Raw genomic sequence first — 23902 nt, forward strand, 5'->3', positions numbered from 1 at the left:
CAAATCAGCATATTAGAATGATTTCTGAAAGATCATGCGATTCTGAAGATGCTGAAAAGTCAACTCCGCCATCACAGGAATAAATAACATTTTAAAATATATTAAAATAGAAAACAGTAATTTAATTTGTAATATTTTTTTTTGCAATATTACTGTGTATTTTTGATCAAATAAATTCAGCCTTGGTGAACATAAGAAACTTCTTTCAAAAACATAAAAAAAGTGTAATGTTTCCAAAAATTTCACAGGTACTTTATGTGAGTGTATATTGTTATTGTTGCTCCTCCTCCTTTATATGAGCGAAGGAACACGTGCCTGTCCACAGCATTCTGAGAGCAGATCTGCGCAGTGGTTTTGTTCTTCCTGTTCTCTTTTGCTGTGCTGCATTTAAATCAGATTAGAACACGGAAGCAACGGTTCCTCCGAATCATTTGCCTGTCCCAAAAAGGATTCAGACAGGTACTGTGGGCCGAGTTGGGGCCCCAGGCGTGGAGTCTCAGGATCTAAGTGTCCATTTGATTAAGGAGAGATGAGTAGAGGAAAAACCAAAGGGCAGGAGAACATGCCCAGTTCTCTCCTCAGCAGCCAGGAGAATGAACGCCTGCTGGAGCTGCTGGGAAGGAGATGTGTGGTGAGTGAAGTAACTTTGATCTGAAGGCCAATCATAGATGGGCATTCTGTCCCACAAAGGATTTTGTGGATGGAAATCAATCAGTTATAAAAGAGAAAGTCCTCAAAGGAGAGACATGGAGCAGAGGTCACATGAGATTAGAGCTGTTACTGTTGATGTCAGTTAAAGGTCAAAGTAACACTCAGCCTTTCAAGTTCTTTTGTTGCGTTCCTGTGTGCCAAATGAAAAAGATGAAGAGATTGTACAAAAAACATGTCTAGGACAACCGGTGACAGAATTTGCTGTAGCCAAACAGCTAAACTATTTAATCCACTGTGCTTTGATTTTGCAATTACATTCACCCAGGAAATTTTCTAATATCATAAAAGCATAATTTGTTTTCTTCCAAATGTACACTTCACAACATTCTTAACCTGTTTGTATTGATGATTGATGTTTGCGACTACAAAGTTTAACTGGAGAGTGACAGGAAATGTTGTATGAGGCCACTTCCTGTTGTTGTAGAGGATGCCGATGTCTTTCCTCAAGCTTTTAATTGTAATTCTTCTCTGATTAATCTTTTATTAATGTACATCTCTGTAAGTTTATTGTGTGTGTGTGTGTGTGTGTGTGTGTGTGTGTGTGTGTGTGTGTGTGTGTGTGTGTGTGTGTGTGTGTGTGTGTGTGTGTGTGTGTGTGTGTGTGTGTGTGTGTGTGTGTGTGTGTGTGTGTGTGTGTGTGTGTGTGAACGCAGAGCACGGCCACAGCGGTTGTTCAGTTGTACATGGCTCTTCCTAACAGTCCGACCCAATGGAGTCTTCAACACACAGGAGTCGTGTGTTTCATTAAGGACAATCCTAAACGTTCATATTACATCCGGCTCTATGACATAAAGGTTAGAAATTCAAATTTGAATCTGTAGTGTAAAAATACCTTAACAAACATGCTCAGAATTTATATACATAACGTTTAACCATCTTGCATCTATGCAGATAGAGATGCTCTCGATAAATTAATTTATACTGACTTCTGTTAGCACGACCAAAGATGACCTGTGACCAAACAGGCTGAAATTAAAAAAAGATTCACTTCTGCTTTGAGTTCTGAGTCACAGCAGCTCAACTCAACACATTCATAAAGAGACATTGTGGTAGCACCATTTAGACTCTGATAAGTATTTATGCGTGTTTTCATTTCATTTATTTATTTTTGTCAGGAAGGTAAAATGGTCTGGGAGCAGGAGCTATATAATCAGATGACATATTCCTGTCCATTGAGGTTCTTCCACAGTTTTTCAGCTGATGTGGGTACAGACTCCTTTATAATTCTTCAATTCAAGCCAAAACTCAACATTTTTAATCACTGTCTAAATAAATGCTTGAATTAGACCACACTGGGATCATCAGGAATGTCTTCTTTAAGGTTTTAATTGATTTTAAAATTGTCCGATTTTTTTTCTCTGCAAAATCTCACAATCTGAGAGATCTAATACAAATTTAAATTAAATTTAATTGTGTCTCAGGACTGCCAAGTAGGTTTGAACTTTGCCAGTGAGACAGAAGCCGAAGTGTTCAGAAACGTCACTGAGGAGAAGATTAATCTGAGATTCAACCGCCAGGGTCAGTTACTGTCATTCTCATTCATATTTATATGAATTCTGAGTATTTTATAAGTATATTCTTGTTCCTTTTTTATACATGCATATTTAGAAAAACGACAGCATGCTCCATCTGAAGGTATGTGTCTTCAGCTTAAAATGAAACTTGCTATTAATTTATAAATTAGCATTTTAAGACACTATTTTTACTAACAGAAAAACGGGCACTACAACAAATCCCTCCAACAAATGGTGAGTCACTTTTAAAAACTGTAAAGACATTTATAAAGGCATTTATCTTGTACCTGTATGACTTTCTTCTGTGGAACACACTTTTTTTATATATATAAATGTATATAATGAAATTCAGAGGGGTTCAATGTTGTTTTATACCCCAGCGTTTTTTTTTTACCCAAAATATTTTCAGCAGAAAAAAGTAAGTCAAACAGATTTGGAACAACAAGAGGGTCAATAAACAATGACATAATTTTCATTTTTGCATGAACTATCCCTTTAATTCATCCTGAAGTGTTCACATGGTCTGAATGCAGTGATAAATACAAGTGTTTAACCAACTATATGTCTGTTAATCAGGTCCAGTTTCACAGCCAAGTGCAATGACCACAGTGGACATCCAGAACCCAGATATTATTGCATCAAGGTACCGCTCTCCCCCAGTGCCGACCCCCGCACCAGCTTCAGTATCCATACTAAGCAAAAAAGACAAAAAGGGAAAGAAGAAAGGCCCAAGGCTCACTAAAGCAGATATTGGAGCACCTAGTGGATTCAAGTAAGGTTTCACCATAAGTTGGACACTCACCTTGTGTTTTTGTTCAATCTGTTTGAAGTGATGCTGTCTGTGCCTCTCCTGCCTTTTTAGACACGTCACTCATATTGGGTGGGATCCAAACTCTGGTTTTGATGTAAGAATTGTCCTTTTTCCTTAATGCATAAAGCAAATTTAGTCACATAAACTGTTCTTATTCTGATATAGCAAATAGCATTTCTAAAGTTATAAAAGCAGCATTTATATGAACACTGAATTTGGCCCCTCCAGACCAACAATCTCGACCCTGACCTGAAGAAACTGTTCAACAGTGCTGGTATCAGTGATGCCCAGCTGGCAGATAAAGAAACATCTAAGCTAATCTATGACTTCATCGAGCAATCTGGAGGGTTGGATGCAGTAAAAGAGGAAATGAGGAAACAGGGTAAGCTAATTTTAAAATAAAATAAAATATTTATTTTTTTACCATTTTAACTCTCTGTGTGCAATATTTAAAAGTTTGATTTGGAAATTTCACTTTGGTCAGCATGAAAAAAATACATTTTATAAATGCACCTTATTGATATTATTGTGAGCGATTCATCCATGCATGAATGTTTCATTTATTTTATTTTGAGCTTGTAATTTTTTATTATCAAAATGTTAAAACTTGATCTTCCAGTCAAATGACTTCTCTCTGGTGATGTTTGCTGGACTTCTCCAATCATTTGGTCTGCTTATACCCGGCCCCTTTCTTACAATCGGCCGCAAACTCGCATTCAGATCACAGAACCTCGCCCTACTTTTTTCCCATTTTTGAAAATCCGTTTCACTTGAATGTACAATGCAATATGGAAGAGATATGTCCATTACTTTTATTACATCGCAACTTTAGGGCAATGTTGCCCTCACTGATGCTTCTCGGGGCCATTCTGGCTCTCTCCCTCCAGACCCAGGAGGTCCTCGTTCTGCCCCTGCACCTCCTCCACCCCGTGGTGGGCTTCCTCCAGTGCCAGGCCCACCCGGACGCCCTCCACCTCCTGCGCGCAGTCCTGGACCTCCGCATCGTGGTCCACCGCCACCTGGAGGCCGTTCTGGGCCTCCACCCCCACTGCCATCCTCTCTCCCGCCACCACCACCTAGCCACAGTCACAAGCCATCTCCTCCACCTATGGGTGGAGGTGCACCACCTCCGCCCCCACCACCTCCTCCACCCCCACCTTCTTCAGCCGCTAACTTCCGCAGTAGCCCTGCCAGCTCAGCTCCACCTCCTCCTCCCCCCTCTGGTGGTGGAGGACGAGGAACTTTACTGGAGGAAATTCGTCGTGGTAAATTGCTAAAGAACGTACGTGAGACATTTTCACACAAACGCAATGCATTTTGTTCAATAAAAGCATTATACTCTGCTTTGTTGTGAATAACCACGTTTTGAGCAGTTATATGGTGTTTATCATAGGTGCCTGACTCCCCGGACTCTAATCCAGCTCAAGATGAGTCCTCAGAGGGAATTGTGGGAGCTCTGATGATGGTGATGCAGAAAAGGAGTAAAGTTATCCATTCCTCAGGTAACTCGTTTAATAAACTTTTACACATTCAACCTATAAAAGATAACCTATTGAATGACTCGTGGCAGTAGCAAGTCCCGTACTTGCTCTGCAATAATAGCAGCGTATCAGATCTATTCCACCAAAACCAAGCATACAACAGTTTGCATTTCACTGTTTTCATTCATTTTGAGAAATACTGAAATACTGTGTGTGAGCTGACATCATAGCCAGCAGCCATATCCCCCTGTAGCTCAAGACTGGTTGCTCACTGAAGCTAAGCAGGGTTAAGCCTGATCAGTCCCTGGATAGGAGACCTCCTGGGAAAACTAGGAGCTAAACACTCACACTAACCTGTGAGGCCAGCAGGTGGTGCTCACCCTGTGGTCTGTGTGTTATTATAACATTTAGTCTAGAACTACAATATCCATCATGTTTGCACAGCACACACAACTCCTATGCACTTACTCTCGATATCTCTCAACATAAAAACAGGAGAGGTGTCAGTCAATAAATGGGAAAACTAAGTGACTTGCATTACTCATTTGAATAAGTATCTCAGATATTTAGTTGTAAAATACATAAGTAGTGTGTTACTTTTTTAGTTACTCGAAAAAAGTATCTGATTACGTTACTTAATTGTAATGTGTTACCCCTAACACTACTTTCATGTGCTAGTGATTCACTGATTCTTGTAGTTATTTTATGTAGACTATGTTATATTTCTTTGAATTTATTTCAGATGATGAAGAAGAAGATGGTGGTGACGAAGAGGAAGAGGATGAATGGGACGACTAATGCTTCTCTCTGCTCTTGGTTCACACATTTCTGCCATTTCTGACGCTCAGTGGAAATCTTGTATTCCAGATTAAAGTCGCACTGAATGATCTGAGGATCTAGCCTACTGGAAATCAAATAAAGCAATATAAACTGAACTCTGATAATGACTAGATTTCATGCCCGTTTTGCAGTTCGTCTCACTCGTTTCAAAGACTGTTCTGTCTTCTTTGTGCAGCAGTAGTTCAATGTGAGTTTATTCAGGAAGAAGGAACTTCAGTTGAGCCTAACCAGGAGTGGTGTTAGGTTTCATCCAAACAGTCGGACCGCCAAGCTTAACCACAGCTTTATGTTGGATATTTCCTTCGGTTTGTGCATACTTTTAACTCAACAACTGTTTTTTCCAAATCTCTCTCCCTTAACCACAAACCCAGTAATGTTATTCTTGTCAAGGTAAGATATATCAAGTTTTATGGCTGCATAGGATAGCATCTCCATATATATCACCTCCCCCTATAGGACTAATCTGGAAGTACAAGTTTAACAGTTTAAAAAGTATTCTTGTAATCTTTGTAACGTTTTAAAAACATTTTTGAAATATAATTAAATTAAGTATAATGTACAGTATTGTATATTATATACTGTACATATAATATAATTAGGACTTTTATGTAGCTTTTTTAAACGTGCCTTAGAAAAAAAAAACACTGGTCTGCATCTTGAGACAAAACAATGGAACTGACATATTTTAAAATAAGTCAGTGCAAATTGCTTTCAGTTAAAACATGCATATTAATCCAGGACTATAGGCTTAAGCCTTGTCTGTGAAACAGGGGGTTAATGCATTATATTAATATAAAATAAAAACAGGTCAGGTGTTCAGACAGAAAAAAACTGGATAAAAACAAAAAACAGCAGTTTATTGTTATTGCTTTAAAAAACACCTATAGGACTCCCAAGCCCCAGAATACCATGATAATAAAATAATATTTATCACACAAAAAAAAAAAAAAAAAAAAAATCACATTAACATGAACCTACACAAACATCTGTAAATACAAAGAGGAAATATTCAGGAAGCAACCATATTTAGGAAATTTCTTTTTAGTTCAACAGCCAACACCAAAAGAAAGACATGACAGGACAAAGAAAGTCTATGTGGCATTAAAGTTCCTCAGAGACAGACTCGGTTGTCATTTTGCACAATAACATCTCTGTGGAGAGGAACGAAATGTGGTTTTGGACTTTAGAGTTTGTTCTCCACCCGTCGAGACCAGATAACATGTCTGGGGTTAAAACCACGGAGCGCTTCATTGAGCGCTTTCATTATAAATATGCCACAAACACCCAATGAAGAGAAAGAGTCTCTTATCCTTTAAAACATAATGACATTAGTGGGCCAGACAAAGTAGATTTTTACAGAAGAAAACTATACAACACATTTTCTTTGCCTTTGTCCTTTAGTTTGGTGCTAAGTGATTTTCCATAGAAAGTGCTAAAAGAGGTAGACATTTCTGGCTTGAAACACTCAAGTTTGTGTTTTGTGCCCCCCAAAACTTAGTACATTTCCACAGTTCACATTTCATGCCAACTGATGACCTGACCTGATTTTAACCATAACCATGACCTGATTTTTTACCCATTTTTACCCATTTTTTTCTTGAGAACCTCAAGGTTAATTTAAATGCGTTTCATTGTTAAAATACTAATTAACTAATTACAATTGCTCCAAAAACATCTACCTCTTTCTCATCAGCATCTCTCCATGTGTCCTGGTCCTGTTAATAAACAATACATAAAATGACAACTTCCATCAAAACCAGCCCTGTCCCACCACCAAAGAGCACAACTCACATGAATATGTACACTCTCACAATAAATATGTTGTATGGTGTGGGTGAAAGAAACAGAGAAAGAGGGTCACGGGAGAGATGAGGAAAGAGAGGAGGTTAGTTTTTAATCCTGACCAGTGACTAGTCAAATACATACATTTTCTATGTACATGTGTCATTGTCACACAACACAAAGCACAGATACTGTGTTTATACACGAGCAAAAAACATGACCACATATCACCATTGACAAACCGTGGAATACAACATGATTTGATTATGGATTGAGAATGAGAATGTTTTTAGTGGTCCGACTACATTTCATCAGAGTCTAGAGTCAAAGATAGAAAAGACCAGACTGAAAAACTGTATCTATATACAGCAGTTAAAATCAGGCAAGCTCCGTTTGTTGGGGGACGAACAATACTAGACAAAACAAGAGGATAACGAACTTGTATTTTGGTTGCTTTCACATTCAAAGATGAAAAATTTCAACTGCAATGTGAAGTACGTATCGAGGCTTTTCACACTACAGCCAATTCTTTTTTCATTCATTACAAGGGGGAGATTCTGATGCACAATTTCTATAAACATTTAGATTTTTGCAAATCCCATGACTTTCATTTTGGTCCACATTATTGTCCTAATAAAACACAAAAATTTCCAGGGCAATGATCCAATCAGAGCGGCTTGTTCCACAACAAAAAGAAGACAACATTTTATATTAATTTTAACAATATTATAATATTTTTTGTATTAGATAATTATTTTGATAATCCACATATTTGAAATGTAAAAAAATTTTTTTAAATGTATTTTTAATCTAATGACTAACATTGTTATTTTCAATCATTTTTAATTCACAATCAATCTAAAGTTTTTTTCTGAAACAACATGTTTAACCATGCAAATGATACAGAATTATCACTTTCTGTGGAAGTTGCTTATCAATTCTAGGCTTTCAATTTCTGTCATGGATCAAGAAATCACTTTCCATTTTTATGTTTGAAATAGAATATATATATATATATATACACACTCACCTAAAGGATTATTAGGAACACCTGTTCATTTTCTCATTAATGAAATTATCTAATCAACCAATCACATGGCAGTTGCTTCAATGCATTTAGGGGTGTGGTCCTGGTCAAGACAATCTCCTGAACTCCAAACTGAATGTCAGAATGGGAAAGAAAGGTGATTTAAGCAATTTTGAGCGTGGCATGGTTGTTGGTGCCAGATGGGCCAGTCTGAGTATTTCACAATCTGCTCAGTTACTGGGATTTTCAGGCGGATGGGCTACAACAGCAGAAGACCCCACCGGGTACCACTCATCTCCACTACAAATAGAAAAAAGAGGCTACAATTTGCAAGAGCTCACCAAAATTGGACAGTTGAAGCCTGGAAAAATGTTGCCTGGTCTGATGAGTCTCGATTTCTGTTGAGACATTCAGATGGTAGAGTTAGAATTTGGCGTAAACAGAATGAGAACATGGATCCATCATGCCTTGTTACCACTGTGCAGGCTGGTGGTGGTGGTGTAATGGTGTGGGGGATGTTTTCTTGGCACACTTTAGGCCCCTTAGTACCAATTGGGTATCGTTTATATGCAACGGCCTACCTGAGCATTGTTTCTGACCATGTCCATCCCTTTATGGCCACCATGTACCCATCCTCTGATGGCTACTTCCAGCAGGATAATGCACCATGTCACAAAGCTCGAATCATTTCAAATTGGTTTCTTGAACTTGACAATAAGTTCACTGTACTAAAATGGCTCCCACAGTCACCAGATCTCAACCCAATAGAGCATTTTTGGGATGTGGTGGAACGGGAGCTTCGTGCCCTGGATGTGCATCCCACAAATCTCCATCAACTGCAAGATGCTATCCTATCAATATGGGCCAACATTTCTAAAGAATGCTTTCAGCACCTCGTTGAATCAGTGCGACGTAGAATTAAGGCAGTTCTGAAGGCGAAAGGTGGTCAAACACAGTATTAGTATGGTGTTCCTAATAATCCTTTAGGCGAGTGTATGTATGTATGTATATTTCCATTTCCAATCCTGCATTTAATATTCCGGGTGTTTAGAGATGCCTGACTGAATCTGCGATCATTAAATTCAACCTTTTGATGCCTAAATAATGCAAAGCAAAAACATATTTTCGAATGTTTCTGATACCATTTGCACTGCAGTCATCTGTGTACTGAATCTTAAAAGGGAATAGCTTATATTTTACATAATACGGCAGTAGTTTTGCTGGTGCGGCTGAATGTTTTAAAGAATTTATTTCAAAAACAGAGTAGTTTAACACTAACTATGGAAGTGAGCACACCAAGGCAAGATTTATATTAGTTAGGGGAGCTAAGTGCATCAAACTGTACCTCAAAATGAAAATCTATTTAGTTCAGACACAGTCTGATGCATCTAATGAATCAATTGAATCAATCTAAGTTAATGAATCATTTTATTAAAGGGACTGAATAGGAGTTTGCCTGGAGGGAGTTCATAATGATGGGGCACATGGACTGGAAAAGGTCAACAAGGTCCCAGATGCTGTACCATTCACTGCTCCAGCAGCTCCTCCTCTTCCTGTTCTCCTGTGTGCCTGCGGTTGTTGCGTTTGGCTTTGTGTGGTTGGCTTTGTATCTGCTGCCTGTAGGACTGGCAGTACTGGTTGATGAGACGCACTTCAGGCTGCGGATGGAGCTGGAGTTGAGGTGGGTGGGACTGAGGGGGAGGGGGCGGAGGGTGGTGATGGGAATGGTGGCGGCGGTGCTCTGGTTCTACAGAGACGTCCGACTCGGTCAGCGCCTCCACAATCTCCCGGTCCAGGATACGTAGGGAGATGCGTGCCATGGTGTGTTTGAAGTTGTTCTCAGTTGCCAGGCAGTGGTAAAGGCCAGCATCCGATTGGGCGAGAGATTTCAGCAGGATGCCATGCCCGGTCTTCAAGACCTCTTTGTCTCGATTGAGCTGAAAAAGAAAAGGAGTCTTTTATGTCCTCTAAATTAATGAGGCGAAACACAAAGGAGATATTTTAAATAATTTGTCAATGCAAGTCAATGGGGTCCAAAACAACATTGGAGCCCAGTGACTTTCATTGTAATACAAAAAAACAAAAACCTGAGAAAATTTTTCAAAACATCTTTTGTGTTCCACAAAAGAAATAAAGTCATGCAGTTTTGTAACGACATGAGAGTCTCGTGAGAGCACCTTCTGGAAAAGCTACTTATGATGAGATTTACTTCTACACATGGCAACCTTTGCTTTTTGGTGGTTGTCAGTGTATTATAAAGGTACAAAACTGATTTTAGTACTTCATTAGGTTGGGATATTAACATTACACCAGTTAATAAAATGTTGTTGTTTTTTTGTACTGTAAATTCAAGTTATATTCATAACCTAAAATGTTGCTGCCACATTTCTAAAGTTCTGGCAACTACAGCTGCCAGTTTTTATTTTAGTTTTTTACCATAAATTATACAGAATTTTAGTACAATGCAGGTAAATGATGTCAGAATTAGCATTTTCGGCTGAACAATCTCTTTAAAAAGAGAGAATGGTAACACGAGCGTCTTACTGCTTTTCGCTTGCCGTCCTTCTGGTAGAGCCATTTGACGGTGGCCTGTGGGGACCGCGGCTGGCACTCCAGGAACGTGCTGCTCCCCTCAACCCCAAACTGGACCGTCTCCCTCAGACGCTTTTCTACTGAGAGCGTCAGAGAAGGGCCATATTCAAGTTTCTAAAGATCTCTAGCTTTGTTACTCAAGATCATATAAAAGGCTGTTTACAAACCTTTAGCGTTGAATCCTCTGCACTGCCTTAAGGGATCTCCGTGTTTGATATCTTGCCTTCTGCTTCTCCTAAGGATTCATTCACAGATGGTTATGGTTAAAAGCTTATGGACTATTTTTACTGTGGCATAAACTTTTCTCTTTATTTTGTAATGGTTCAGTAGTTCTGTTAAAGAGCAATATCCAAATGTTGCCATACATTAATTGACAGTGTGATCAGTATAAAAATGGGCCGGTAATGAAGTCTAGATATCACACACACACACATTTAGGATCATGCACCACCTGTTAGGGTAAATGAATGCACTCTGACCTCTTGGTAGCCGGGGTGAAAGCAGAGCAGTGTTCTCCATCCCAGGCACAGTAAGGGTCTCGGGCCAGACAGCAGTCCGAACAGGCCTTGCCATAAACGGCACACCTGTGCAGGGACACCTGGGTAAGACCCCTTTCTGAGGACACGTACAACTGTTGCTGTAAACCGCAAGTGAGTAAGAGAAAAGGTTTAGAAACAGCACAAAAATCTAATAAAATGGACAAGTATATTACAAAAACTTTTACAAATGAAAATAAAACTGAAAATATAAAATAAAGTCTAATTCAAAATATAAACAAAAAATATAATAGTTTATCAATATTACTAAAACAACACTGGTTTTATGCATGTAGTATTATTAAAAATAGGTAATTTTCTACCCTTTTAGTAGAAATCTTCAGGGTTTTGACACCTGCTGGAGTCTGAAAAAATTAGAAGGAAAAATTAACATCGTTTAAAATCCTGCATTATGGTATTTTAAGGGTATTTTCCACCCACGAGTTTATGTAACAGCAAAAAGTCTGGAAAAATCTGTATTTGTGTACCTTAAAAACCTCAACTTCTTCCAAAACGAGCTCTTCTGTTGTGCTGATGTCTTTTGGTAAGACAATCACCTTCTGTACTGTTCCACGATCTAAAGTTCAAAGAGAATCAGAAGTAAAGCTGTGAGATTGGCCAACATCTTTTTATACATTTTGAAAATTAGGCAGTTCATGTAGCAACAGTGCACCTTCACATGATCTTCCAGGATTTAACAAAATAGGAAGAATCAGACATGGTCAAATATGTCTAACCTGTGCCCAGGAAGAGCACCTCGTATCTTCCATCCACAGCATCCACCAGGTCCACAGCAATGGTGGTAAATCGGTAATCAACTCCAGTCCTGACCACCAGGGGGCGCTTGTGTATCGGATATATAGGTTGATACATCAGCGGATGGGCGCGTACAAAGTTTACAGCCTCGTCAGAGAAGGCCTTAGTGGTGTGGAGATCAGGGGTGAAGGTTCCTCCAGGACACTAAACAATAAAGCAAAAAGAGCAAAAATGAATTGGATAACAACAAAGAATCAACAATATGATATCAAACTGGTTTTCATAAGCAATAGCCTACTCACAGTCCCTGGGCGAGGGTAAGGGATTTTGCCAGTGTAGGGTGTCCACTGATAGTTGTGACCGTGTTTGTGAGAGAAGGGTCCATTGAAGACATTTCTGATGTCAGCCATTGAGTAAACACACACAGCAGAGCCTTTAAAAACGGAGCTGGAGAGGAACAGAGAGAATTGGCATCATAACTTAACAAGATAATCAATATAAACACTAAGTTGAAGGAATATAACTTTTTTTTCTTCAAATAATATTTGATCTTTTAATTCATATTGGTTAATTCTATTTTACTTGCTTTTGTGAATTTTATAATATGTATTGCTTCACATTCAAATAACATTGTCAAAGGCACACAACTTTTACACACAACAAAAGAAACTGGAGACTGTCAAGCTCTAAAAACATAGAAAATTACTAGAAAAGTAATTTTATTTGCTTTGTGCACAATAAGTTTTCAATATGTCCACAGGAGAAAATATTTATTGTAAAAAAAAAACTAAAAAAAACTAAGTGGGTGTTCCTTGCAAGAAAGGAAGTCATAAGAGTTTGGAATAATAGAGTGTGCGTAAATTACAGATTTTTTTTTATTTTGGGGTCAACTGTCAATTTAAATCTATAATTAAAAGATGTCTAGACTACAAAAATGCTCCTGTGTACTTACACCACCGTTCAAAAGTTTGAGCTGGAGAAGATTTTTTATTTGGTTTTGGGGAAGAAAAAGTCTCTCATGCTTATATTTTCAGCATCATTACTCCAGTCTTCAGTGTCACATGATCCTCCAGAAATCATTCTAATATGCTGATTTGCTGCTCAAGAAACATTTCTTATTATTATCAATAATAAGAACAGTTGTGAATTTTTTTTTAACGAGTCTTTGATGAATAGATCAAAAGAAACACATTTATCTGAATTTTTTTGTAACACTGTAATAATTTGTACTGTCGCTTTTTGATAAATTTAATGCATCCTTGCTGAAAAAACGATTGATTTCTGTCAACAACAACAAAAAAGTGCATAACATAATGACCCCAAACCTTTGAACGGTGCTGTAAGTATTTCATATGTTTGCATGAGAGATTATCTCACCCAGCTGTGGAGAACACAGCATACACGATGGGGTTCCGTTCATCATGGGTCCTCTGGATAAAAACGTCTCCTTTAAAACAAACAGATATCAGGCATCAGAGACAGACAAACAGAGAGCAGATCACGGACATGTTGTGATCAAGGAGGAGAGAAAAACATATGCCATACTCAGTTCATCAAAGTAAGTCTCAACACCGTCTGCACCAATCACAGAACAGACCAGTCGTGCTTTGAGGAACGTCGTCCACTTATTCACAAGTGACCTTTGACCTCCATCATCATTCTGAAGGGACAGCACACAAACAGATAGAAGATTAGACTTTAAACAAATCTGATTTACATGACAAAAAAATAATCATGATTAAAAGTTGATTATTAAGTGGCTTAAGTAGACAGGTCTTTTGTCTAGCATCTGGATTTTCCCACCAGACAGACTCGGCCAACTCTCGCGATGACGCTCGGAGCGCTGCCCCCCGCAGCATCTAAACTCTTCTCCCGAAAAAAGAAGTAAAGCTTATCATCATTCTTCTCTGCACTGTCTGGAATCTTCTGGATTTTTATAAACACTGGCTCTGATGGAGAGATAAAAAGATTTGTAAAGCGATAAAATTTGTCAACTGTCTGTCTTTTCAATTGAATCACTTCACTCCTTAGCTCGTATCGTACCGTTCAGCCATCGGGAGTCGTACTGTTCGGTTCTGACAGCGGGACGGTCTCCCAAGGTTCTGAAGATGGCTGGATCTGTACCCATAAAGTCCACATGTACCCCAGCATACAGGTTCCCATCTGAAAAAAAAAAAACAGTAGAATGAGAGTAATGTGGCAAGAGAGAGAGCTTATGATGGATGAAGACTGGCTAAATTTATACTGCCCATTTCTACTGCTAGAGGATTCTCATACAAGTTGAAGTGCAGAAGTAACAGAATAGTTCCCACACTTTTTGACAAATTAATTTCCATGACTGCAGTACTTTTAACTCTTTCCCCGCCATTGACGGAATTGTTAGTCATTTATGTGAAAATGCTTCCCCGCCATTGACGGAATTGTTAGTCATTTATGTGAAAATGCTTCCCCGCCATTGACGGAATTTTCTGATTTTCTGTGTTTTCACTGTTATACGGCCTTTACACATCTTCTGACAAAAGATAGTATATTTAAGCATGCATATGTAAAATAACGCAATCATCAACATTAAACAAACATAAATCAAAACTGCCTAATGTTACTGAATGAAATGTCGACTCAGGATGAGCTACAGTGCTGTGCGGTGTTGGTGGACTTGTTCTACCCAATCTATGATTTTAATCACTGAGTCCGATCCAGACGTAGCCTTTGACAAAAACTGGATTTTTTTCAGGGTTTTGCTCAAAATGCTGCTTTTTTATGAAACCCACATTCAAGTGTTAAAAAAAAAAAGAGAACGCATGAAGCTATAATAATTTTTTTTTTAAAGCAGAGACTCTGTTCTTTCTTTTGATACATTCAGATATTTGTACAACAAAATATTCTGGGAGCCATGAAACTTTGGTTAAAATGATCAAAAAAGCTGGCACTGGCAACTTTAAAAAAAAAAAATACTTTCATTCAACAAGGATGCATTACATTGATCACAATTACAGTAAAATACATTTAATACATTTATAAAATAGGCTATTTTAGAGCAAAATCTCATAGAGATTGACTACATGCTTTTGTATTGAGAGACAGAGGGAGTGGAGGAGAGAGAGAGAGAGAGAGAGAGAAAGAGAGAAGGAGAGAAAGAGATCTCACTGATTAGAGCTGCTGCGTTCTCCTGCCGGGGATCATAAGGAGACTTTCCTTTTCCAGAATCCACATAACCAGGAACAAGCCGGAAGAGGTATTCCTACACACACACACACACACACACACACACACACACACACACACACACACACACACACACACACACACACACACACACACACACACACACACACACACACACACACACACACACACACACACGAGAGTGACTGTACTGCAGAGTTCATTTTCATAATTTTTTGTTTTGTTCTAGTCATAGAATCTATCTTTTGACAAAAAATGTCATTTAGTCCTTTGAACTTCTACTTCTAATAATTCTAGTCTACACATTATATAGTTGATGATAAAGTGCAAAATGTCAACTATTAAAGACCACACACAAATTTATTCAAACATGTTGAAAAACGATAAAAAGACTATAAAAAACATTACAAATTTTTTTTTTAATTATATTTATGATCAACAGTGCAATTACTGATGAAATACAAAAAAAATTTTGCCAGCATTTGATTCATTATTTAATTTACACAATGCTCATTGCTGCACAGTAAACATTGTGTTGTGTGTGTACCTCAGCTCTCCAGCCTCTGTTGATGAAGGTGCAGATGGGTTTATAAGCTCCTGTGCCGCAGGTGTACAGATGAGTCCTGTTCCACGGCTCAATCAGACGCACAAAGTTAGCGCACTCTCCCTGAGAACACACAAACAAGGGCGTTTTAGCAATGAATGTATTCCTGTCAAAATTATTCAACAACAAACCAAAACAGCCTGTACCTGTCCACCTTTGCCTGTTAATTTACATTCCCCTTTTCTCTGTGCTGTTGCTGGCCAGTGAATCTGAAAAAACACAAACCTTTTTAAATACTTCACTAAAAAAAGTAGCAAAAGTACCATGAAACTACCATACAATTGGAAGGGATAAGGTTTAATTACAGTAAAGAATTCAACTCAGTATTCATTTCTTACAATAAGAGAAAATAATTACACAATACAATAATTCTTTAGTGTCTTACAATAAGGGGTTCTTTATTGACATTTTGCATGTCTAGAGAGACCAGATATTCACGGCTGCCCAGGTAGAGCCGTCCTTGGTCTTGGTCCATGTGCAGAATTCGGTAGTCACTGGTGTTGAACGAGAAACTGAACGGCCGTATGGTTTTTGTCTCCAGTAACTCTAAAGTACAGAGAAAAGTCAAAACGGTTAACATCAACAATTTCTTCTCTACAAGTAGTGGTAGTTCATATATGGATGCTTTAATTAAATCTTTAATTCTTGTGAAATCATCCATTCTTCAGATTGTTTGATTCTTTAGGGGTTTAAATTCCTTATCCTGCAGATCTTTTAGTTCTAAAAATCTTTCTTTTTTTTCTTTTAAATGTAATTAAATATTGTTTTATAAAATAATTTAATAATTACTTTATAAGTAAAAAAAAAAAAAAAAAAAAAAATATATATATATATATATATGTTTTAATAATATTTTACTAATAAAATAATGATTAATATTTTAATAATGTTTTATTTTATTTATCAACTCAGGCTTCTTATCATATTCTTCACACAGCAGGTGCTGGTAGTTTCCATCTCGCTCTCTCTGAGGGAGGACACAAGGGAGAACAGAGCAGGTGCAGAGACGAGAGACGGCTTCAGCTGTCTGAGCACGCCGTGCTCCAGTGTACCAAGTGTCTGTTCCCAGTCTCTATCACATTCAGCCACTAATTTCCCCCAAGACACACCACCAATTAAAGCCAAGCGTTTACAACAAATATTTAGTGTTTTTATCCACGTTCAGAAAGCTTTAAATGACAAAAACATAATCATACAATAACAGTGTGAAGGGTGGGCCAGGATATGAGAAGAAGCTAGTTGACTTTAAACATAAATCTGAGATTATGAGGACGTGTTGACATCGTTGCCCTCTGAGAGTATGAGAGTAAGTGCGTGAGTTTAGCAGAGTGGAACGACGCAACTGACACAGACCGAATCTATAAATTACTCCATGTTAGCGTCATACCACACACCGCTTTGATCTCAGAGGTATTACTGTGCTCTCGTCCAAACGCCTGTCCAGCGTTACACGTTGGATAAACAGAAATAGAACGGCGCCGGTGACAGGAAGGTCACACCAAAGTACGTGGAAAGAGTTTTAGATAATGTATTAAATAAAGACACTTATTAACCTCTTGTCTATCTTGTATATATGTTTGAAACGAAACAGTGGTCTGACTGAAGGTCCGACCTAAAAAACATTTAGTGTCATTCAGACAGTAAATGTGAACACACATGAGAACGGGTGAGATGCCACATATGCTCTCAATGTGTGTTTCTGCACATGTTTGTGTTAGGTGTTCTCCTCAGGGCTCTAACTAGGTGGCGAAGTGTGCTGGTGTGTGTGTATGTGTGTGTGTGTGTGTGTGTGTGGTTCTGGCAGCTGTGTGGGTGATCCTCCAGTCATGTACAGAATCTCCCTGGCTCGATCCACAGGGGCAGGCTGGGATTCCAGACCGCTCGCTGCGCACTGGGGCCACTGATCTATTCTCAGCACGCTCTCTCATCCCCGTCCAACAGGCTTCATCTACAAAATCCACTATCTTTTGGCAAGGGAGGGCAGCTCGCTTTATTCAGTAAGCAGGCACCTGACAGCCGGCGAACGTCAGGTCAGACCTTGACCTTTACCACTGTACAAACGTTCTAAAGCACTCACACCTGAAAGATGGGAAGTGATATCCCTTGAGAGAGGAAGCGAGGAAGTGATGACATTTAAAATGATCAGTGTTAAAAAAAACAACAGCTTCGAAATAAAGTTTCATAATAAAAGTCAATTTATATCTTTATTATAAAAATAACTAAAATATCAAAAACATGATATTTTTCTTATTATTATGTTAAAAATAATAAACATCATATGCATTAATAATAACAATAATTAATGCATATAATGTTTATTATTTTTAATAATTATAATAACTTATTATATTTTATTATATTACTTATAAGTATAATAATAATAATAATAATAAGTTATATATATTTATTTATGTATTGTTATTCATTTTTGTAATTATACAAAAAAAATATTATAAAAACAACAATAAAATATCAAATACATTTCATTATTATTATTATGACACAACAATTAACAAATACATTATAATAATATTAATAATAATAGATCAACAATTAAAGGACAAAAGCATAGTAGCTGTGGCAGATCCAAGTGGCATAATGCAGGGAAAGGAAAATAGGAAATTTCGGACAGCATTTGAGTCCCTTAAAAAAAGCAGCAAATGACTAAACACAACGCAACCTTAATTGAACACGACTTTAAAACTATGAGCAAGACTACAATACAACCTCTCTATAATACATTATGCATTAAATGTGTATCTCTGTATCAAATATTACAGCACATGTATCCTTGTACGTGTATGTTTGAAGAGTTCTGCCTCTATGTTGTCCAACTGGCTGGTACAGTTGTGACTCTTATTGTGAGAGTGTGTAGGCCTATGTGTGTTAGCCAGCTTGTGCCACGAGTCAAAATCAAGTTTAATAACATTTACAATGGCATCATTTAAGAAGGACAAAAACAGTCAGATTTTCCACTCACAATGTCCCAATTGCAAACATTTTGTGTGCCAAACCTAACTACAGTGATGGTGCCAACGGCAGGCAGAACAGGTCAGAAACAAGAAGGGGGAGAGTTTCAGCTTAGTTTTTACAATGTGTTTAATGAGAAAATATAGCATATTTCTTCAATTAATTACAATATTTTTTTAATCTTTCACACATGGACATACGTCAGAACAATTATAACATTGCCACTGGAGAAAAAAAAAGTGTCTCATCTGTTTTGTGGGTTAGAGTCATAGAATCAGTCATGAAGATGTTTATTTCAAAGAAGTTAAAATGTAAAATATCTCCAAAATGGTACAACAAAAGACACAGATGGCTGCGTGCTATTTTAGTCTTTATGCTCAGCTATGGCTGAAAATACTGAGTAGCAGTATTTTCACAAATCTGATTTGCTCAATAGATGTTTGAGAGGTTGTGTTTAATTTAGTGGGTCATTATGATTCATTAGGGTCTTAGAGATGTAAAGAAGAGCACTTGAGAGTTCTCAAGACAGATTCGCTGTGAGACTCTTTATGTATTAGGCCTGAGATTGTTACAACCACAGACAAGCCGATAACTGTGGAACAGGCTGAACAATGAGTTGGGGAAAACTGCCCGATTATTAACAACCCCTCTGTTGCCTGTATAAAAATAATATATATATAATAATATAAAAAAGTGAAAAAAAGCAATGCTGTGGGGAGGAATAAGACGCCAGACCCCTCAATTACTGTGCAGTGGAAAACTGGATTTATCCCTTAGGAGACACACATTTCAAAACTTCTTGTGTATGTTGTAGCAAAACTAAGATTACAATGTCTAAAAGGAGTGTCATGATTTCACTGAGACACGTCTGAAACAGCTCAATCGGTGCAGGCAGGTGGACCTCACTTACTGCCTCTGTGAAAAAGGACATCTCATTAAAAAGGTAAGTCAGGAAGAGACTGAAATGTTACGACCTGTGTCAGCAGTTCAGTTCAGTCTGCTCAGAAAATAGACACAGACTGTATAAAAAGTATAGAGAACTATCCACGTCTGTATATTTCTTTTGGACGTCTCTAGTTTGAGTCTCGTCTAAACTCCTGCTGTGAGTCGGCCCTGACAGCTTCTTTCCAAAAGCTGCCGCTGCTCAAACTCACTGATTTTATCACCATATGGCCAAAGACTTTTTTTAGGAAATCAAAATATTGAGTTCATGACCTAAATGCACAAGGTTTCCATAAGGATGTGTTTTCTTTGCATTTTTAGAAGCTCTTATAGTCAAAAATGTCTTACAGTAGCAACCTGGTTAAAGGTATTTGTCAATACAAGTTAAAGAGATAGTTCACTCAAAAATGAACATTCTGTCATCATTTGCTCACCCTCATGTCATTCCAAACTTGTATGACTTTCTGTCTTGTGTGGAATACAAAAAAGAAGATATTTAGAAAAATACCAATTTCTTTTTTGTCCATCCAGTAAAAATCCTTGAATTCCATTGTTGTGACACATTGTTCAAAATATCTCCTCTCGACATGAGGGTGAGTAAATGATGACAGAACATTGATTTTTGAATAAACTATTCCTCTATTGCCAATGGTGCAATGATGGATTCAGAACCTCACTCTAGTTTTAGATCAAGCTGGCATCCATATATCTTGTATGAGCACAACCATATGCTATTTTTACAAACTAGTCCCTATAATTTTTGTCCACTGTGAAGGACTATGAATATGTTTGACCCACTGTGTGTTACTTCCATATGATTCTATCAAATACAGTTTGAAAACAGAAGCAATTGATCACTGTACTCAACAGCCACACTAAGCTACTGATTTCTAAAACACAGATTTTATATTAGTGGACAGTGTCTCCTTAATGCTAACCCATCTTCTAACACAAGTATTCAAACATTATTTTGTGTTTAATTTGTGGCTGCAAGCCAATCACTCTGCAGGCCGAAAGTCAAACAACTGGGGAAAAAAAGGGTAAAGAGTATCATGAGAATCCTCAAAGATTTAGCTTTAAATAATGTTGTTAAATCGGTTTCTCTGTGCCACTCTGCCCTGGGATTTTTTAAAAGGCCAAGATCATTACTTGGACATGGGAGGCAAGCTTAAGGCCAGCATGGAAGAAAAAACCCAGAGCATTTTTCACAGGAAAGGATGTCAAGCTAAAGTGTCTCATTGGTGAGGAATTCTTCTGTGTTTCTCCAGGGAAGGAAATGTTGACTGTAGATGAAATGCAAAACTACATGACCTCATTATAAATGTATCTGCCAACAAACACTTTGCACAAGAAACTTGGATGGTCATATATGACAGAAAAATCCATTTGTATTCATTTGCAAGGCTTTGATCCAACAACAAAGATAAGCTTGAACAATATAGTTGTATCACTACAAGACAGATGTGTTCAAGAAATACCCTCTTTATTGCACAAGGCGCCCATGCTGTAAATCCACCAGTATAACAGGACATACTTTTTTGATATGAACAATAATGCCTTCAATTAACAACAAACTTGTACATAGGAGCTATAGTAACATCACCTTCTGTTCTAAAACTAGCTTGTTACTACATGTTTAATTTGTAGGCGTGGGTGATAAACCGGTAAACACGATTAACTGTTAGAGATTTTTGACCATCTTCTCTTTCGTGGTTACACTCGCATGACATTGCTGTGCTGCACGGTCACAAAAGTTTATCATTTGCATGCATTTTTAAGCATTGTGGTTTAAAAACAAGTGATTTTAAGCCATTTAAGAGCAATAAGCAGCTAATGAAAACTTATTTCGGTATATACACGCAAAGAGATATGGTTTCTGAGTGCTGTCTGAGAGACGCACGCACACGAAGCTGCTGCTCAGAGTGCCCGTGAGTAATGAACGGAGTTCTTTTTGCTGCCTAATTGGGCTTGGACGGTTAAATACACACTTGTACAAAATGCGCATCTTTGCAAGTATCTTCGTAAACAGTCATTTATGTCTTAAGTGAACGTAAACAGTTGAGAAAGAAAATGCATGTGAATCAGTATATTGGATTTGTTCATTGACTCTTAAAGTGACAGCAGCCTAATAAACCTGCTGCAGTGTGTCCTTAATGTTAACCCTTTCACACGTAAATTTAAAATATTCTAACTGCCCCCCCCAGCGTGAGTTTTTCAAGGAGACCGTTATTTAGAACTTGTCACTTTAATGTTTCCATGGTGACGCGTCATTGCTTGTCACGTGACACAGCGCAACCACAACACAGCGCTGAATGAATGATGATCTGCTTTTATGTAATTTTTCCTTTTTTATTAAAAATATACACAAATGTATTAGCTATAGCATGAAACACTGATATTCCGATTGTCAAATATGTGCTAGTGGATGTGTTTTGTTGTTTAAACACCTTTATAACGATCGCGTTAGTTGAGCTGTATGCGCGAGGGGCGGCGCCATGTCAGTTTGTTTCACAGTTCAGAGAATCGGATCTGTTGGATTTACAACACGTCAATTCCTCCACTTCTCACGAAATACATGAAAGTAAGTGGCCGGTGAACTGGGAGAAGAATAGGGTAAAATGTAAAGCTACTTACACAATGTGTATCTATCTGATATGAATAAAAGTGTTGTCTTATTATAATGGAAATGATTATTATCGCCGCTTCCATAGACATCAGTGTGTATTTTACAAACTCAAAATCATTTTTTTGCTAGTACTTATGTGTATTTAAGTGTCTGAAACCTAAAATAAACATTATGTGGTTGAAAACACTCAATAGTTGTGATATATGACAGCACTGAGTGCGTCCTTTTCTGGCTCAGCACCAGTCAACGCGCGAAAGCATGTTTGAATTTAGCAGTTGATCACGTGATGCACTGACCGTTTTAATCACACCGGTGTGATCGTACGCTCAGGGACCAGCCAAGACTGATCACACCAGTCTGATCGTACGTACGAAAGGGTTAATCAAACAAAAAAAGTTAATCTCTCGCTGCTCTTGACTGAACCAATTTTGTAACTTTAATAAGAATTAATGTATATTTAATTTTCACAATGAAGAATATGCATTGTTTTTTTATGCATTTCATTACTTTTAGTCTATTTATGTAGTATTTCTTATTTCTATTGCTTTCTTGCCCTTTCCGTGGATTACTCTTTTGTCCGTGTTCCCTGCCTTGTTGTGTTTGTTTGTATGTATGGGCTGCCTGCCTGTGTTTGACCTTGTCTGTACTTTGGATTACATCTTTGGATTACCCTGTTCAATAAATACTGCATTTGGATCCTCAACCTTCTTGTCTCGGAGCAGTTTGTGACAGGTTTCCTATATACTTGTAATTTGTTGTTATTTTAGTAAGATCGAGAGTTTTTTTTTGTGATATTGGAATATTTTTGTGATATTGTTGTTTTTATAATAATTTTTTTGTATAATTACAAAAATGAATAACATTAAATAAATAAATAAATAAATATAAATATATATATATATATATATATATATACGGTTAAATACACACTTTAAATACACGGTTAAATACACACTTGTACAAAATTTTGATAGAATCATAAAAACTTTATTTAAAGCCAAAAAACAATAACTTTATTGTGATGTCTATTGTTATAGTCAAGTAAAATCAATTAGCCAAAATAACAAACACTCAAGGGTCCTTGGACGTGTAGAATTTCATGAATGATGGGTGATGTAGGGCTCTGGAAATTTCTGTGAAATTCTGAAGGTAGATCATAGTCTCTTAGTCTTATGTGGCTTTTCTCCTGAATGTCTATGGGAATAGGAGAAATAATCTCCCATGGCTCTGTTTCTGACCTTCTAACTCATAATTCAGGTTTATAGAATTAATTTATCCACATACCCTTTCCAAAAACATTTCCCACATTAATAAGCAGGCATCGCTGTCAGTTTCTAAGTGGCACTCTGGGAAAGCGGCCTGGTTCCAGAGAGAACTCAGAGAATTTTTGAGTGTTACTCTTAATGCACTCAAGTCACTCATCTCTTGAGAAGAAATGGGAGTAGCAGTGGATAAATGGACAAACAAACAATGAGTTCAAGAGCGTAGCTGAATTATTTAGATTCGGATGCCCTGAACGGGAGT

The 23902-nt window shown here is 37.6% G+C and overlaps 2 protein-coding genes across 3 annotated transcripts in view; one reads left to right on the forward strand and one right to left on the reverse strand.

Moving 5' to 3' along the window:
* Positions 1–321: 321 nt before the first annotated feature.
* wasb (WASP actin nucleation promoting factor b) lies at positions 322–5452 on the forward strand. Its single transcript, XM_077223541.1, has 12 exons — positions 322–631; positions 1365–1505; positions 1827–1913; positions 2133–2229; positions 2320–2346; positions 2424–2459; positions 2802–2997; positions 3088–3130; positions 3265–3418; positions 3924–4318; positions 4430–4538; positions 5260–5452. Exons 1-12 carry the CDS (start codon positions 530–532, stop codon positions 5313–5315), a joined length of 1443 nt encoding a protein of 480 aa, XP_077079656.1. The 5' UTR covers positions 322–529; the 3' UTR covers positions 5316–5452.
* A 4125-nt stretch (positions 5453–9577) lies between these two features.
* sema3gb (sema domain, immunoglobulin domain (Ig), short basic domain, secreted, (semaphorin) 3Gb) overlaps positions 9578–23902 on the reverse strand; it is a 33190-nt gene continuing 18865 nt past the window's right edge. Inside the window, exons 3-18 of one of the 2 annotated variants that reach the window (XM_077223532.1) lie at positions 16226–16386; positions 15987–16049; positions 15784–15903; positions 15198–15291; positions 14094–14213; positions 13854–13999; positions 13596–13710; positions 13428–13497; positions 12353–12497; positions 12032–12254; positions 11783–11871; positions 11618–11659; positions 11238–11395; positions 10926–10993; positions 10711–10835; positions 9578–10103 (exon numbers count right to left, since the gene is read on the reverse strand). In XM_077223532.1, coding sequence (XP_077079647.1) covers positions 9693–10103; positions 10711–10835; positions 10926–10993; positions 11238–11395; positions 11618–11659; positions 11783–11871; positions 12032–12254; positions 12353–12497; positions 13428–13497; positions 13596–13710; positions 13854–13999; positions 14094–14213; positions 15198–15291; positions 15784–15903; positions 15987–16049; positions 16226–16386 — 2150 coding nt within the window. In that variant the 3' untranslated portion in view covers positions 9578–9692. Of the gene's footprint in view, positions 10104–10710; positions 10839–10925; positions 10994–11237; positions 11396–11617; positions 11660–11782; positions 11872–12031; positions 12255–12352; positions 12498–13427; positions 13498–13595; positions 13711–13853; positions 14000–14093; positions 14214–15197; positions 15292–15783; positions 15904–15986; positions 16050–16225; positions 16387–23902 lie in introns of both variants that reach the window. The other variant, XM_077223531.1, reaches the window with a different exon arrangement.

The sequence above is a fragment of the Siphateles boraxobius genome, unplaced genomic scaffold, assembly GCF_051911475.1.
Source record: "Siphateles boraxobius isolate OS27281-9 unplaced genomic scaffold, OSU_SipBor_1 9, whole genome shotgun sequence".
NCBI lineage: Eukaryota > Metazoa > Chordata > Actinopteri > Cypriniformes > Leuciscidae > Siphateles > Siphateles boraxobius.